The sequence below is a fragment of the Macaca thibetana genome, chromosome 14 (assembly GCF_024542745.1).
Source record: "Macaca thibetana thibetana isolate TM-01 chromosome 14, ASM2454274v1, whole genome shotgun sequence".
In the NCBI taxonomy this organism is placed as follows: domain Eukaryota; kingdom Metazoa; phylum Chordata; class Mammalia; order Primates; family Cercopithecidae; genus Macaca; species Macaca thibetana.
This window is the reverse complement of record NC_065591.1, coordinates 45452619-45466182: the sequence shown is the minus strand read 5'-3', so window position 1 is coordinate 45466182 and position 13564 is coordinate 45452619. Positions and strand designations below refer to the sequence as shown.

General features: G+C 44.7%; 1 protein-coding gene across 10 annotated transcripts in view; it reads left to right on the top strand.

Moving 5' to 3' along the window:
• NAV2 (neuron navigator 2) overlaps nucleotides 1–13564 on the top strand; it is a 766628-nt gene that overhangs the window by 666461 nt on the left and 86603 nt on the right. The window contains exon 1 of one of the 10 annotated variants that reach the window (XM_050755342.1): nucleotides 956–1438. The exons of the other annotated variants lie outside the window; for them this stretch is intronic. Within the exon in view, the coding sequence (XP_050611299.1) occupies nucleotides 1413–1438 (26 nt within the window). The 5' untranslated portion in view covers nucleotides 956–1412. Of the gene's footprint in view, nucleotides 1–955; nucleotides 1439–13564 lie in introns of those variants that run through there. 10 annotated transcript variants of the gene reach the window in all.

The following is a 13564-nucleotide window of genomic DNA, read 5'->3' as shown; positions in this document are numbered from 1 at the left end:
CACCTCTGCTTCCCACTCCCCACGGCAGATGCCTCAGCAGTATTTCAAGTGGAGGAGGGCCCTGAAGGATCAGATGTGAATGATTAACTTTGATTGGGACTTCGAGATTACAATCTTTTTTTCATTCACCTGGGAATCACCACCAGACCCTCCTCTACTCTTTGAGCAGATCTTTTATTCCCTCCCTTTTCAGTGGGGGGAGGAATGGCTCTTCATTCCATTTTGAAAGCTTCTGTTTGCTGAGCAAATGCTGACCACACAGAGACCTCACTTGGAGCCAGTTACTGCTTCCTTCCCTAACCATCCCCCAGGGCCACAACCCCCACTCCCCACTTCCACTGGAGAGGCCACCCTGGCCAGGGGGAGAGCCTTTCTTGGGGAAAGTCTTTTAAAGCTGCCAGGAACCAACTGGTAGGATTTTTGGAGAGGGAGTCAGGGTTTGGGAGAACATCTTAATCCTTCGTTTTCAAATAAAGCTTGTGGCTATAACATAAGTTTGCTTTTGAGTTCTCAGTAGTAATACAGTTGTTCATTGTTCATAGCATCTGTTTACATAGTTCTTTCTGAGTGCCTTGATTACAGGTTTTAATAGGGATTAGTCGGTGCAACCCCTTCCCATCCCAGAGCTGGGACTCTCTCCCACCCACCTCCCCTTCCAGCCTCTGTACCATAATGTTTAATATAGCCATGCCTAGACTGAGATTCTTTTTCTTTTGAAATAAGTAGCCTGAGGAATTAATGCATATTTTTGTTGGCACTGCATCAAAATTGACATCACCGGAAATAATGTATGTGCGTCGTCGTTAACTGTACAAACAGGTATCATTTCCTTTTTAGGTTCAGAAATTCTCTCCGTAGGCTAATCATTTCAATCAAATGCTTTGCCTTCAGACGTCAATGGAATGAGCTAAGAAATGTTATAGTCAATGATTTTTGCATCATTAAAAGTAGCACTTAGGGCTGGAAAGACTTCCTGCAACGTTTTTGTGCAGTCTGTGAGGATTTAAAGTAGTTTTTCACTCTCAGATTTTCTTCAATTTGACCTGCTGTTGCAAACTCCCCTGGGACCACATGGAGGGCCCTTCCATTCAGTGCTTTACGGTAATGGTTTCAGAGTTTGGTGTTAGCTTTTGCTTTGCTGAAACTTTTCACAGCTGACTTGATACCAGCACTCAGGCCTGACCTCTCGATCCTTCAGCACTTCAGAGGTTAATTTTGTTGGGGGATCAGATTTCTTTCCTGGCCTGGGGAATGGTGATCCCTGCTAGCTAGTCCTTTAGTTACGGAGTTGCTGGGTGCCTGGGATTCCCTGGCCCAGTGTGGGCTGGCTCAGCTGGCTAAAGGACTTGCCATCCCGTGAGATTCATTCAGTTTCTTTGTCCGCTGTTCTCCAAGGGCCACAATGTAGTGAAATGCTCTGGCCTAGGAACCTTACAAGGTAGGGTGATTTTCTAAAATTTCTGGGGCCAGGGGGCGGTTGTGGTACATGTACTGCCTTGTCTTCCTTGGCCGGTATTGAAAAGCCTGGTGGAGCAGCCAGTGGTGCAGCTGCCTAAATCACCGTGAGCTCTGTGGTGCTGTGTGGTGGTGTGTGTGTGTTGGGGGGGTGCGGCGGGGGACAAGGTTACTGGTCAGGAAATTCACCTTCTCTCCTCTTCCACCCCCATTCATTCTAACCTTGATGGTTTCAGAGGAAACTGGGGCATTACCCAAATGTCCTGGATCCACCTAGACATTTGGGTAATGTCAATATTTTCCAAACCGTCTTACCAAATTAGGCTGCTGAGCCTGAAAATCTGGGTGTTGATCACCCAGCTGTCTGAAGTCGTTATTCCAGACTTTTCAGCTGGTGGGGGCAGTATGGAGGGGTGAGCTGGGGAAAGGCAGTGTGGCCCCAGGCAAGGGCTGCTTGTGGTTCAGAGGGCCCTGATTAAAAAGACTTGCAGTTGGAAGTTTTGTTTGGAATTTAAGGAGCCTGGTGAACTTGTGGTTGTGTTTACTAGTATAGCAAATTACTCTGTGTGTGTGTGTGTGTGTGTGTGTGTGTGTGTGTGTGTGTGTGTAAACTAGGCTCCAGAAGAGATGGCATGGCAGATTTAAGCATAAGGACTTTTCTTGCTACCTTATGACCTATAGAGCTGCCCAGGGAAGCACATTTCTGTTTTTTAAGCCAGACAAGGGGAGAAGAAAACAATGTTCATGACCACCTACCACATGCCAAGCATCTAGCAGACATTGTGTCATTCAATTTCATTGCAAAGCCAGGAAGATTACATTCAATTTTGAAAATCAGCAGTGGGAACTAAGAGAGGTTAAGTAACTTGATGAAGGTTACACAGCTGATAAGAGGAAAAGCTGGGACTGGAACCCAGGTTCACTCTACCATCATGCCTTCCTGGGTGGGCTTGGCATCTGAGCTTAGAATAGTTTTACCTGTAATTTTAAATATGACTTCAGCTGGATGAAGGGCGCACTTTGTTGTGGAGGACTCACCCAAATACACAGGATGCTAGCAGCACGGCCTGCCTGGGCTTCTCAGATGCAGCTTGTTTCTGGAAAGAAGAGAGCTGTGTATTAAGAAGCAGCCCTGCTTTGGCAGTAGGACCTAGCTGGGAGTTCTGTGATCTTGAGGCTCCTGGACTGCTGGATGGATCAGGCTGGAGCTTTAGTTTGTACCTGGTTCAGGAGGACTTGATCCCAAGTGAAGGTCAAATCAGGAAAGGCCAGTGACCTTGGAGATGGCCTTGGGCTGCTGAGGCTGTGCCCTGGAACTCTGGGTCTACTTCTTAAGACGCTGAATTTATGGAGTCTTGAAGGGAGAAGATCTACACCCAGCATATTAATGCTGACCGAAGCTATTGGCACTAGCTGTTCACATGTGTGCTGGAGGTGCCTAATTAGCTAAAGCCGAGCTTCTCTTGGTCTGTAGAAGTCTTGACCTGAGGTCCCTTCCCTCTCCACTTCCCCCAAGAAAGAGAAAGCTTAAGGGCAGGCCCTTGACAAACTGCAAAATGAGGCCAGCCTGTTTTTGGGAGATAGCCGCCTCTCTTGGCTGCCCTGGGGCAACTGTGGTTCTGTTTTGTGCGTTCACGTTTTCCCACATCCCTAAGATATATTGGGAGCTTAGTGGAGGGTTGGAGGGAGGGAGACTATGGGGGTGTTGAACTCCCGTCCCATTCTACTTAAAGACAGCTGGCCAATGCTCTGTCTGGGATTTGTCCCCCATCCCCTTTCCTTTAATTTCTTCGAGATGTTTTAAAAGTAGCTTGATTGCATTAACGTGTCCTGCATATTTTGAATAACAGTTGGAAGTTCTGAGTTCTTTTATGACCATGATCTATTTAAAAGTATCTTTACCTCTGTTCTTAACATTGAGTCAATGTGATTTTTAAAAGCTTGGGTTTCAGAATCAGGCAGATCTGGGTTCGAATCCAGCTCTGTTTGTTAACCCTGGCACCTTGGGCAGGTCACATAGCCTCTCTAAGCTTCAGTTTCCACATCTATGAAAAGGGGGCATTAGTAGTTTGTGCCTGATAAGAAAGTGGAGAGGTGTTTGTGGGATGGTGCTTAGCATGGTGCCTGGAACCTATTATTAAAATTTTTCACCTTGTATAAATGTTTACTGTTATTTTCGTTTGCTATAATATGCTGAATTCTGTTGATGTTCAGGGGAAATATATCTTCTGGTAAACAGAAAACTAGGATGAGTTTGTTGATATTCTTGGCAAAAGCCAGCCGGCAGTGGCCCAAGGGTAAGCAGCCCTCTCCGGAGGAGCCTTGAAGGAGAGAGGGCTTTGTGTAGCTGAGGTCAGCAGACACGCTGGTGCCTAGTGTAACAATGAGGGTCTAAGGCATCCGGACCAAAGCTCCGGTCTCTCTAACCCAACCAAGCTCCTGAAGCCAAAGGGAAAAATTTCATGCTTACTCAGGGGACCACCTACTTGTCAAGGAATGAGTTACCAAAATGGGACAAAGGTGCTGTGGGCTGAAACTCAAGCCTGATGGCTGCTAAATCCCCTTGGAGCCCATTTTATGGGGTTTGTGTTTTCCTCCCTCCACCTCAAATCACTGGCCTTGCACCTGGCACCGTCTGTAGAAGCTGCTTCTCCCCTAGGACACTATCCATTTATGGCAGTAAGAAGCAAGTTCTTACACTAGAACTTTATCATCAATTTCAGGATGTAGGCCTGCATCTCCTTCCTGCAGTCCTTGCAGCTTCCCTGGATCCTATACTGCAACTGACATGCAGGGAGAGCTGTACACAGGCTACCTGATATGGTCCCAACAAAATGATTATGGTAACTGGATGTTGTTAGCACTGTGCCACCCAGGAGGTAAAGGTGCCCTGATAAGGAGATGGCAGAGCCAGAATTCAAACACAGACCTATTTTACTTTTTTCTGCAGAGCTGTGGTCCCTCCGTTTGGAGCCTCCTGGGATTAGTGGTACTAGATGAGACTGAATTTACTAGGGTTAGTGGCTACATTCTGTCCTTGCATTAATTCAAGCTTAGGCTCTGATCATTTTGCACCAGAACTGCGAACTATGTAGGCTGGTCCCAGAGCTGGAATCCAGAGAGAGGTGGCTTGCTTATAGTGGTGGGTTTTTTTGTTTTTTTTGAGACAGTCTCCCTCTGTCACCCAGGCTGGAGTGCAGTGGTGTGATCTCGGCTCACTGCAAGCTCCGCCTCCCGGGTTCACACCATTCTCCTGCCTCAGCCTCCTGAGTAGCTGGGACTACAGGCGCCTACCACCATGCCTGGCTAATTTTTTGTATTTTTAGTAGAGACAGGGTTTTACCGTGTCAGCCAGGATGGTCTCGATCTCCTGACCTCATGATTCTCCCACCTTGGCCTCCCACAGTGCTGGGATTACAGGCATGAACCACCGTGCCTGGCTGGCTGGCTTATAGTTTTAACTCAAGTAACTGTATCTTCTTTGGTGTGGGAAACTTTGAAGTCCCTCAGAGTCTAATGAACACATGATGAGTGTTCATTAAAATGTATAAAATGAATGAATAAATGGGATGATTGAACACTCATGTATCTGTATTTAAATCCCAGCCTCAACATTTCTTAGTTGTATGACCCATGGGACTATTTTCTCCAATCCTCAATTGCCTCATCTGTAAAATGGGTATAGTGATAATATTTATCTAATGGTACCTGGCAGGAAACATGTTACATACAACAGAGCCTCACACATAGCAAGCCGTTAATAAGTGTTGGTGATTATTTTTATCAGAGTTTGGAGGATTAACTGAAATAAAGTATGTAGTACAGTTAGCACAGGGGCTCACAACTGTGAATGTCATTAAGGTTGGCTATTATTATCACTTCCACATAGACTACAAAAGGTAGGACTCTGCAGGAGCCCTGCTTCATTCTTTGAAGGTGGATTTTCTTAATAGGCCCCAGCAGTAGTTAGAGGAGGTGATGCTCCCGAGCAAACCTCCTGGGGAGGAAATAGTTAACATACCTGTTTGGTGGGAAATGTAGGTAGCCAAACCCTTCCTCTTCCCCAGGGGTTACTACTAAGCCTACAGTTAGGCTTGCTCACTCATCCACACCAAAGGATCTCATTCCGCTCGGGCCCTGGGGTTTCACGGGAACAATTGCCTTGAACAATAGCCAGAAAACAAGTTCCACCAGTCTGGACTCTTTTGCAACTGAATGCAGCTGTCTGGCAGGGGGCATGGGCCAGCCCTGTAAATGGACTCTGCCTTGATTCTGGAGCAGAACTGGAAAATTGAGCAGGTAAGGCCTGGATGCAGCTGGTCACAGCTCCACAGTGTGAGCTTAGTCACCTGGAAAGAGGCAGACAGAGGGGCGGGGGCTGGCCCAGACTGTTTCCAAGGACTGTAAGGGCCTCCTGGAAGCGACCCAGCCTTTGGAGTTTGGGGAGGATTAGGATCCTTGCTTTGTGAAGACTGCTTTTCAGAACCATAGTTAGAGAACCTCATCTCTGCTAACCGGCTGTGATTTTATTAGTGAGTAGAGAGGAACTAAAATATATCTACAATCTGATTTTTTTACAGCATCATTTAGCATGTCTTTCCCTTGAATAAACAACATTATCTCACAGGGAGTTCATTTGAAAGGTGTAATGATCCTCCCTCCAGATCCTTCAATAACTCCTCCTCTCAGAGTCTTTTGCTGAAAGCAAGGGTGTGTATATCCTAGTGGAAAAATCTGTTTAATCATCCCTGGAACTTTGGGATTCTATTTTGCTTTTTTGCTTCATGAGAGATGAAATTGTAAACATAATATCACATTAATTCAGGACCATTACAGATTCTTGCTCCTTTTAGATACCTCTCTGGAAGAGCTTGATATTAAAAATGTGTCTATATTAAATGTAGTTTCTCAGGGGTCCCAGTGAAGTCTGGTTTACTTTCTCAGTTCTGTGGAATTCTCACTCCTTATAACAGTGGAGCAAAATAGATGTGTGAAGCTGAAATAATTTGTGCTTCTTTCACCTGCATTTTTCATAGCAAATCACTTGTGTTGGGGTTGTTAAAATTGTGCTTTAAGCCCTCTGAGTGGCATTTGGATTCCTGACACAGTGATGTCAGCATCCCTTCTAAGACTGAAACTGAATCTCCTGGTTTAATGGGCCCTTCCATGTCTGAATGGATTTTCTGGTCACTTTTGTAGAGGCTTTTCCCTTCACATCTGTATTTCTCCAAGAGGTAGTAGAGAAACAGCTGAAGCGGTGAGAGACTTGATTCTGGTTAAAATGCTGCATGTTGGCCAAAATGGGGTCTGTTCTTGATACACTTGGTGGCTGCGGGCAGATGGAGGTTCTTTTTAATTAAGCTAGTTAACAGATTTCAAAGCTGATCTGTATGTACTGTAGCTATGTGCTGCAATCTATAAGATACTCACTAACCGTGCCATCTTTCCGATGAACTGGAAGGCTGCTTGCAGTCATTCTACTGTGGTTTGAGTCTCATCCTTCTGATGAACTCTGCATCCTAAGACTCCTTTCCATCCAGGGGAAAATGGGAGTGGAATAATATACATAGTGTGCCTACTACAGTGCCTGGCATATTTGGTAACGCTGTCAATGGTGGCTTTATGTATTAGGCAAGATTGTGTCCTCTTTCTTTGGATAAATAGCATGGTCTGGTGCAGACACTCTATTGTGAGTTGAGTTGTAACACCTCTGTACCAGAGTTTGCAAACTCAAATTGCAGGACCAAGCAGGTAGCACATGTAAACTGAAAGGCTCCCATGGGGATCCTATCAAATGAGAGAACATACTTCTGTCTAAAAAGGGCTGCTAACTACTCAGGGCTAGCTAAAAATAATAATCTGAGAGGTGAAATCAGCAATGAAAAAGCCCAGACATTAGAAAATGGAGTTACCTGTTTGGCGGCTTTTACTGAACGAGGGGAGACCATTCAGTGTGGAGACCTCCAGTATGCCCACTTGCCTTTGTACCAACTTTTCTCTGAGCATAAATGTAAAGGATGTCCATTGGAAAGGAACCTTTGGGATGGCTTAGTCCAGCTACTCCATTATAAAGAAGAGAAGACTGGGGCCTGGAGAGGATGTGTCTTGTCTGAACCTTCATGGGTGATAGTTCTGTGGAACCCTGGGGCTAAGGCCTGGCTCTCCATGCTCCTGGCCCTTGCTGTGTCCATGCCTTGAAGAAAGCAGCATTGCTAAAACTGTTGGTGGGCCTGGGCTTTGGAATGCTGCCAGAAGAGCTCCTTGTGCTCCAACTTGGCTGGTGGCTTTAGGAGATTTGGGAGGCTATAGAAATGATGTTTGGAACCAGTGTTGTTTCCACTTGGTGCCCTTTGCTCATCTCCCTGTTTTATGTTTTCATTTATGTCTAAGCTATGTTGTCTATTATGTCTACTGGGTTTATGGTCAAGGCAGGGAAAACTCTGAATTATCGCTTTATCCCCACCGCCTTGCACAGTGCCTAGCACACAGGGGCAGTGGCTCAATGAATGAGATGAACAAATGAATTCAAAGCCCCTGGCTAAGAGTCTAAAAATGTTGAGTTTATGAGAAGAAACAGAAAATGTTCCATGAAATTCTTTCCACCTACACATTGGCTAAAAATAGGTGAAGGTTATTTTAAAATCTGATCACTTATAACTCCAGTTACGTTCTTATCTCTGACTTGATCAATGTAGGACATTTCATTAGTAGAGAAAAAGGTACATGGCTGTGATCTGGCTAGGAAATAATGCTTTTGTGTTGATTGTTCTGATGAATCAGTGGAAGTATCTTCTAGCCATTTCTCTAGCTGTTTCAGCCAAAGAAGTTAGGCATATCTGTTATAGGTTGTCTTAAAATTATTAAAAAACCAAAAAGATAGGGAAACCAGCCAAGCTCTGTTTCCCATATTCCTGTTAGTTTCCAGGAGGAGGCCCTGGGGTTCTTTTGCTTATTTCTCAAGGTTGTCAAACACAACGCTCTCTCCACCAACATTTTCAGAGCAATGTTGGAACTGCTTTGAAAGTTTTATGGTGTAGAGTGAAGGTGAACTGGAGTGGCAAAAACTGGTGAGGAGAGAAGATGCCACCTTGGGTTCATTTATTCTTCTAGTCATTCATATAAAAATCATTGATTCATTCAAAAAATGAAATCTGCTTTAATACTTTTTAAAATATCTTATTTTTAAGAGTGCTTTTGTGCCCAAAAAATAACTTCTTAGAGTTAACTAGGATTTAACATTTAATTGAAGTTTTAGGTTTTTTATCTAGATTTTCTTACAAATTTCATCTATAAAACAAGTATTTTTTTCACAAATTAAGATCATTTTCACTTGTTATCAGTTAGTACTTTATTAATTCAGGCAACAGATTACACTTACCTGCAAAATTAGTACTGTTTGAAAGCTTGGATAATTAAATTTTAGTAAATATTTTAGACTGCATTCGTAAAGTTAACATACGTGGTTTCCTTAAGCTCTTCAGATGTCTGACAGGGTAGATTTACCAACCAAACAAGCAAAATCTTTCTAAGCACTTAAGCAACTCTTGCAAATCAAATAAATTAAAGTTATAAATGTCATAAATTATTATCATAAACATTTCAATTCTTTTTACAACCTTAATCCAATTCTTAAACATTTCAGCTTAAAAGTCTCAAGTAAAAAATCAATAGTCATTTAAAATTGAAATCACAAGACTGTTTTGTCAGATCCTGTTATATGCTGTGTATTCTTTTACATGTTAAAAATACATACAGATTAACCCAATGATCACAAAGCCTTAATCTTAATATTATGATTCACTTCATCATTCTTTTTCATCTTTTTAAATGTTTCCCAGATTTAAAATCACACAATATGAAATGAGGGTAGTCGGTTTATCATCTCAGGTGGGCTCAGCGCCATCATATGGTTTTTCTCCATCAGCTTCAGGACCAGGACACAGGAATGGTCAAATCCTCCTCCAGGAATGATGGTTCCAGAATCATAGTTGAGTACACTGTAGTTCTTTCTGCTGTGTGATCGGGGTCCCCAAGCCACCTCTCTGGAATTTCATTTCACCACATAGTAAACATGAATTCTCTAGGTTCCTTTCAAGTTGCTATCTTAATCAGTTTTTGTAACTGCTTTCAACATTTATTGCCCGATTTGGGTCAGTGGACTTTTGTGCCTCATTCCAGGTTGTACCTAATTTCCTTTGCCACTTGATTAGATTCAACCAGTGTCCTTACTGCCTGAGTGAATTCTGCATGCTTTCCACATTTTTCCCGTCTGACTCTCAGCCACATGTCTGGAGTTATTTTACAAACAAATTACGCTTCCCCATTAGTTAGCATGAGTATGCCAAGTGACAAAAAGCAAAAGAAAGGAATTTACTATTTCTCATGGCTGGCTCTCCCAGGGGTGCTTCTGGCTTTCAGTACGGCTGGATAAGGGCGCTCAAGCAATGTCAAAGGCACACTTCCATCCCTCTCAGCTCTGCTTCCCTCTGTGCCGGTTTCCTTCTCAGGCAAGTGAGAATCAAGTAGCCAGTGGCAGCTCTAGGCTGTATTGCATTTTTCTTCATTTTTGCTTTTTTTGTATGTGTGCTTCATTCTTCTCAGCGTTTCCTGTGTAGTCATATAAGTTTGGGGAATGCTCCTTTAGGCAAAGTTATAGTGATCTTTACTGGACTTCACAGCTGTTAAAATGCTGAGGTACTGTTTACAGTGTGAATCTCCAGGAAAGCAGGAGATTCCACATTCCCTTCTTAGGGCAACATTCTTATCACAGAGCATCTGGTGGAACTGGTTTCCCTCAGAATACATCTGCAAACTCACTGGCCTAATCTTGGTGGCTCATGATCGTTTGTACCCCGAATGGGAAAAGGACAAGTTAGAACTAAGCGACTTTATGTCAAGATGAACTTGCTAGTATCCCAGAGATCCGAAAGCAAAGGAGACGTGGCTGGTTTTCCAGCTGCAGGGGCAGCTTCGGTTTCTGACCACAGACAGCTCTGGCAAATATCGAAGCTGCCCTTGCTCATCATGGCCTTCCCTCGCGTCACTCCCTTCATCCGCATCATAAGTGACCCCCACTCTCACCCATGGATTAGATCCCTGGCTTCCCCTCTTCTGGGTGGCTCAGTTACAAAGGCTTCCTGTGAACTCAGGGTAAGCCCAACAGTCCTCCAGGCACTGACATGGGAAGAATCCTGTGTATCAAGGGCCACATGCCCCTCTGGAATATTATCTTGGTGTTGAAAGGACACAGGGGAAGAACGGTTACAATTTCAAAGCACAAAATCTGGGACTTGGATTCACGAGCATCTGTTACAACTGCTCTCCTTCCTCCCTGCCAGCCACGGTCCTCTCCCACCATTCCCCTTTCTTCTTCATCAAATTATGAGAAATTTTAGATACATTAAATTCCTAACCCCAAAGAGCAGGTGCAAGAAAAGACCCATTTAATCACTAGAACAAATTTGAGTCCTTTTCCATCTGTGATGCCACGCTTGCCCCATCAGATCCTCCTGTGGTTACCAGCCTAGGCGAAGCAGGCACGGAAGCTGTGACCCTGCAAAGAATCAGTGGGCAGGGAGCCAGGCTTAGAATCCTCTACTGGTGGCAAGTTTGCACCAGAAACTTGCTCTGTCTCGCCTCTGCACGTTGAGTTCATCAGGAGGTATTTAAGGAGCATGGACTATGTCTCTGGAGATGGAAGGGACGTGGCCCACCGAATGAACTTGACATTGCTGCCACATTGCCCATCAGTCCTCACGGCCTCGGTTTCTTCATTGTGAAACACCCTAAGAGTGACTATGAGAGTATGCGCAAATGTTGAATAGTTTGGCATGTGGCACAGGCTCAGTGAACAGCCGTTGTTGCTACAGAAGGCAGCATGACAAGACTAGAAGGAGCGCATATTCTGCAATTAGATATTTTGCTTTTTAAACCCAGTTCCAACACCGAATGGCATCGGTCAGTGTACTTACTCTTTCTGCCTCTCTTCCTTCATTTGTAAAATGGACAGGATGATACCTACCTTGCAGGTATGATATGAGGACTGGAGAAATCTATGACAATAGATTTAAAGTACCCAGCACAATGCCTGATCCATGATAAGCACTTAGTTGTTATCGCTAAGCAGGCCCTTGCATATATTTGGAAGATAGGACAACCCTTGGTATAGAGAATAGCTAGAAAACTGCCTAAGAGTGTATAGAAGCAAATACAAATGTGTGACACTATGTAGGAATTCAAAGTAGGAGATGATGTGGGTGGGCTGGAGTATTTGGAGAAAACCTTAAAGAAAGAATTTGGAACAGGATGGAGGGCTGGGCACAAGAAGTAGAATTACAGGAGTGAAGTGTGCAGAGTTCCAGAGCTGCTGGACCCTTGTGGATTCATCCACAATAAGCCCCTTTTGAGCCCTCGTTCTCCCTGCCTCATCTTCCCTCCTTGGGACCACCCTCACATTCCCCCACATTTCTATGCAATGTTCCAGATTGGATTTTGGAAGCCAAATAGTGTTGAAGGAGAAGGTGATGAAAACAGGTTTTTAATAAGCCTTTGTCTTCCTGCCTGATCAGCAGAGCTCAGGATGTACAGGCAGGTATCTTCCAAGCTGCTGGAATGAACTAGAACTTTGGGGTTATGTGTGCGTGTGGCAGATGTGCTCTTGGCTTTCAAATCTCAGCCACTCAGCATTTCCCAGGTTCCACGCTGCCACTTTGTAGGGCTTTCAGCAAGACAGTGGAAGACTGAGTGCTAGAATAATGAGGTTAAGTCAATGGTTTGGTATCAGACCTGCCACTCCTGCTGAGTGGCCTTGAACCAGGCTGCCTGGCCTCCCAAGCCTGGCTTCCTCCTGAGAAAGTGGGCTGTGTCACATCTGGTGTGTGCTGAGAATTGACATAATACAAAACCGTCTGCAGTCACAGTAAAGAGGGTAGTTGGTTCTGGAATCAGAATGGCTGGATCAGGATCCACTCTGCCTCTTCCTAGCCCTCTGACCTTGTACAGGGTATCTATTTTTTTCTAAGCCTCACTTTCTCTACCTGTGCAATAGAAAAACAATAATACTTACCCTTTCCCCCTATAGGTCAATTAGAGTAGTGTCACACTGATCTTGGAAGCTTGCTTTATTGTCTACTCGACTTCTCACTTCTATGAGTTTTGATCAGCAAGTTTTGTTGTTGTTGTTGTTGTCGTTGTTTTGAGACAGAGTCTTACTCTGTTGCCCAGGCTGGAGTGCAGTGGTATGATCTCAGCTCACTGCAATCTCTGCCTTCCAGGTTCAAGCAATCATCCTGCCTCAGCTTCCCAAGTAGCTGGGATTATAGACATGTGCCACCATACCTGGCTAATTTTGTTGTACTTTTAGTAGAGATGGTGTTTCCCCATGTTGGCCAGGCTGGTCTCGAACTCCTGACCTCAGGTGATTCACCCACCTTGGCCTCCCAAAGTGCTGGGATTACAGGTGTGAGCCACCATGCCCAGCCCTCGATTAGCAAGTATTTATTGACCACTTGCTACGTATCTGCTACCCGATAGCAAACAAATGAGTAAATGCCAAAGGGTGACATGACAGAGTGTGACAGGCTTGATGGGTAGTGAGGTTGTTTTTCTGAGAAGGTAATACTTCAGCTGAGATCTGAAAGATGAGAGGAGGCAGGGACAAGCATTCAGAAAGAGGGAGAAGCAGCACAAAGCCTCGAAGAGAGCAGCCTTGGCTTGAAAGGAACAGAAGTGCATGTGATCAGAGCCAATCGCAGTGGAGAGGGGTACAAAACAGGACTGGGGTAGGAGGCAAGCTCAGAGGGTCTTGAGGGGCCATATAGAGAGTTTGGACTCTTAATTATCTGAGAAGCAACTCACGGGTATTAAGCAGTAGAGTGACAGGATATTCTGACTGCTGCGGGGGGGATGGACAATTAGGGAGCAGAAGCAGACCACAGAGACCACCTGGCCTTTTAGCAGTAACCCAGGCACCGTCGACAGCACCATGAACTACAGGGTGGCAGCGGGGGCAGAGAACTGCACGTTTGGATATGTTTTGGAAGCAAGGTGATAGGACCGGGTGCTAGATTAAACGTGGTGGTGGTATTGGCAGGTGGGAAGATGGTAAAGA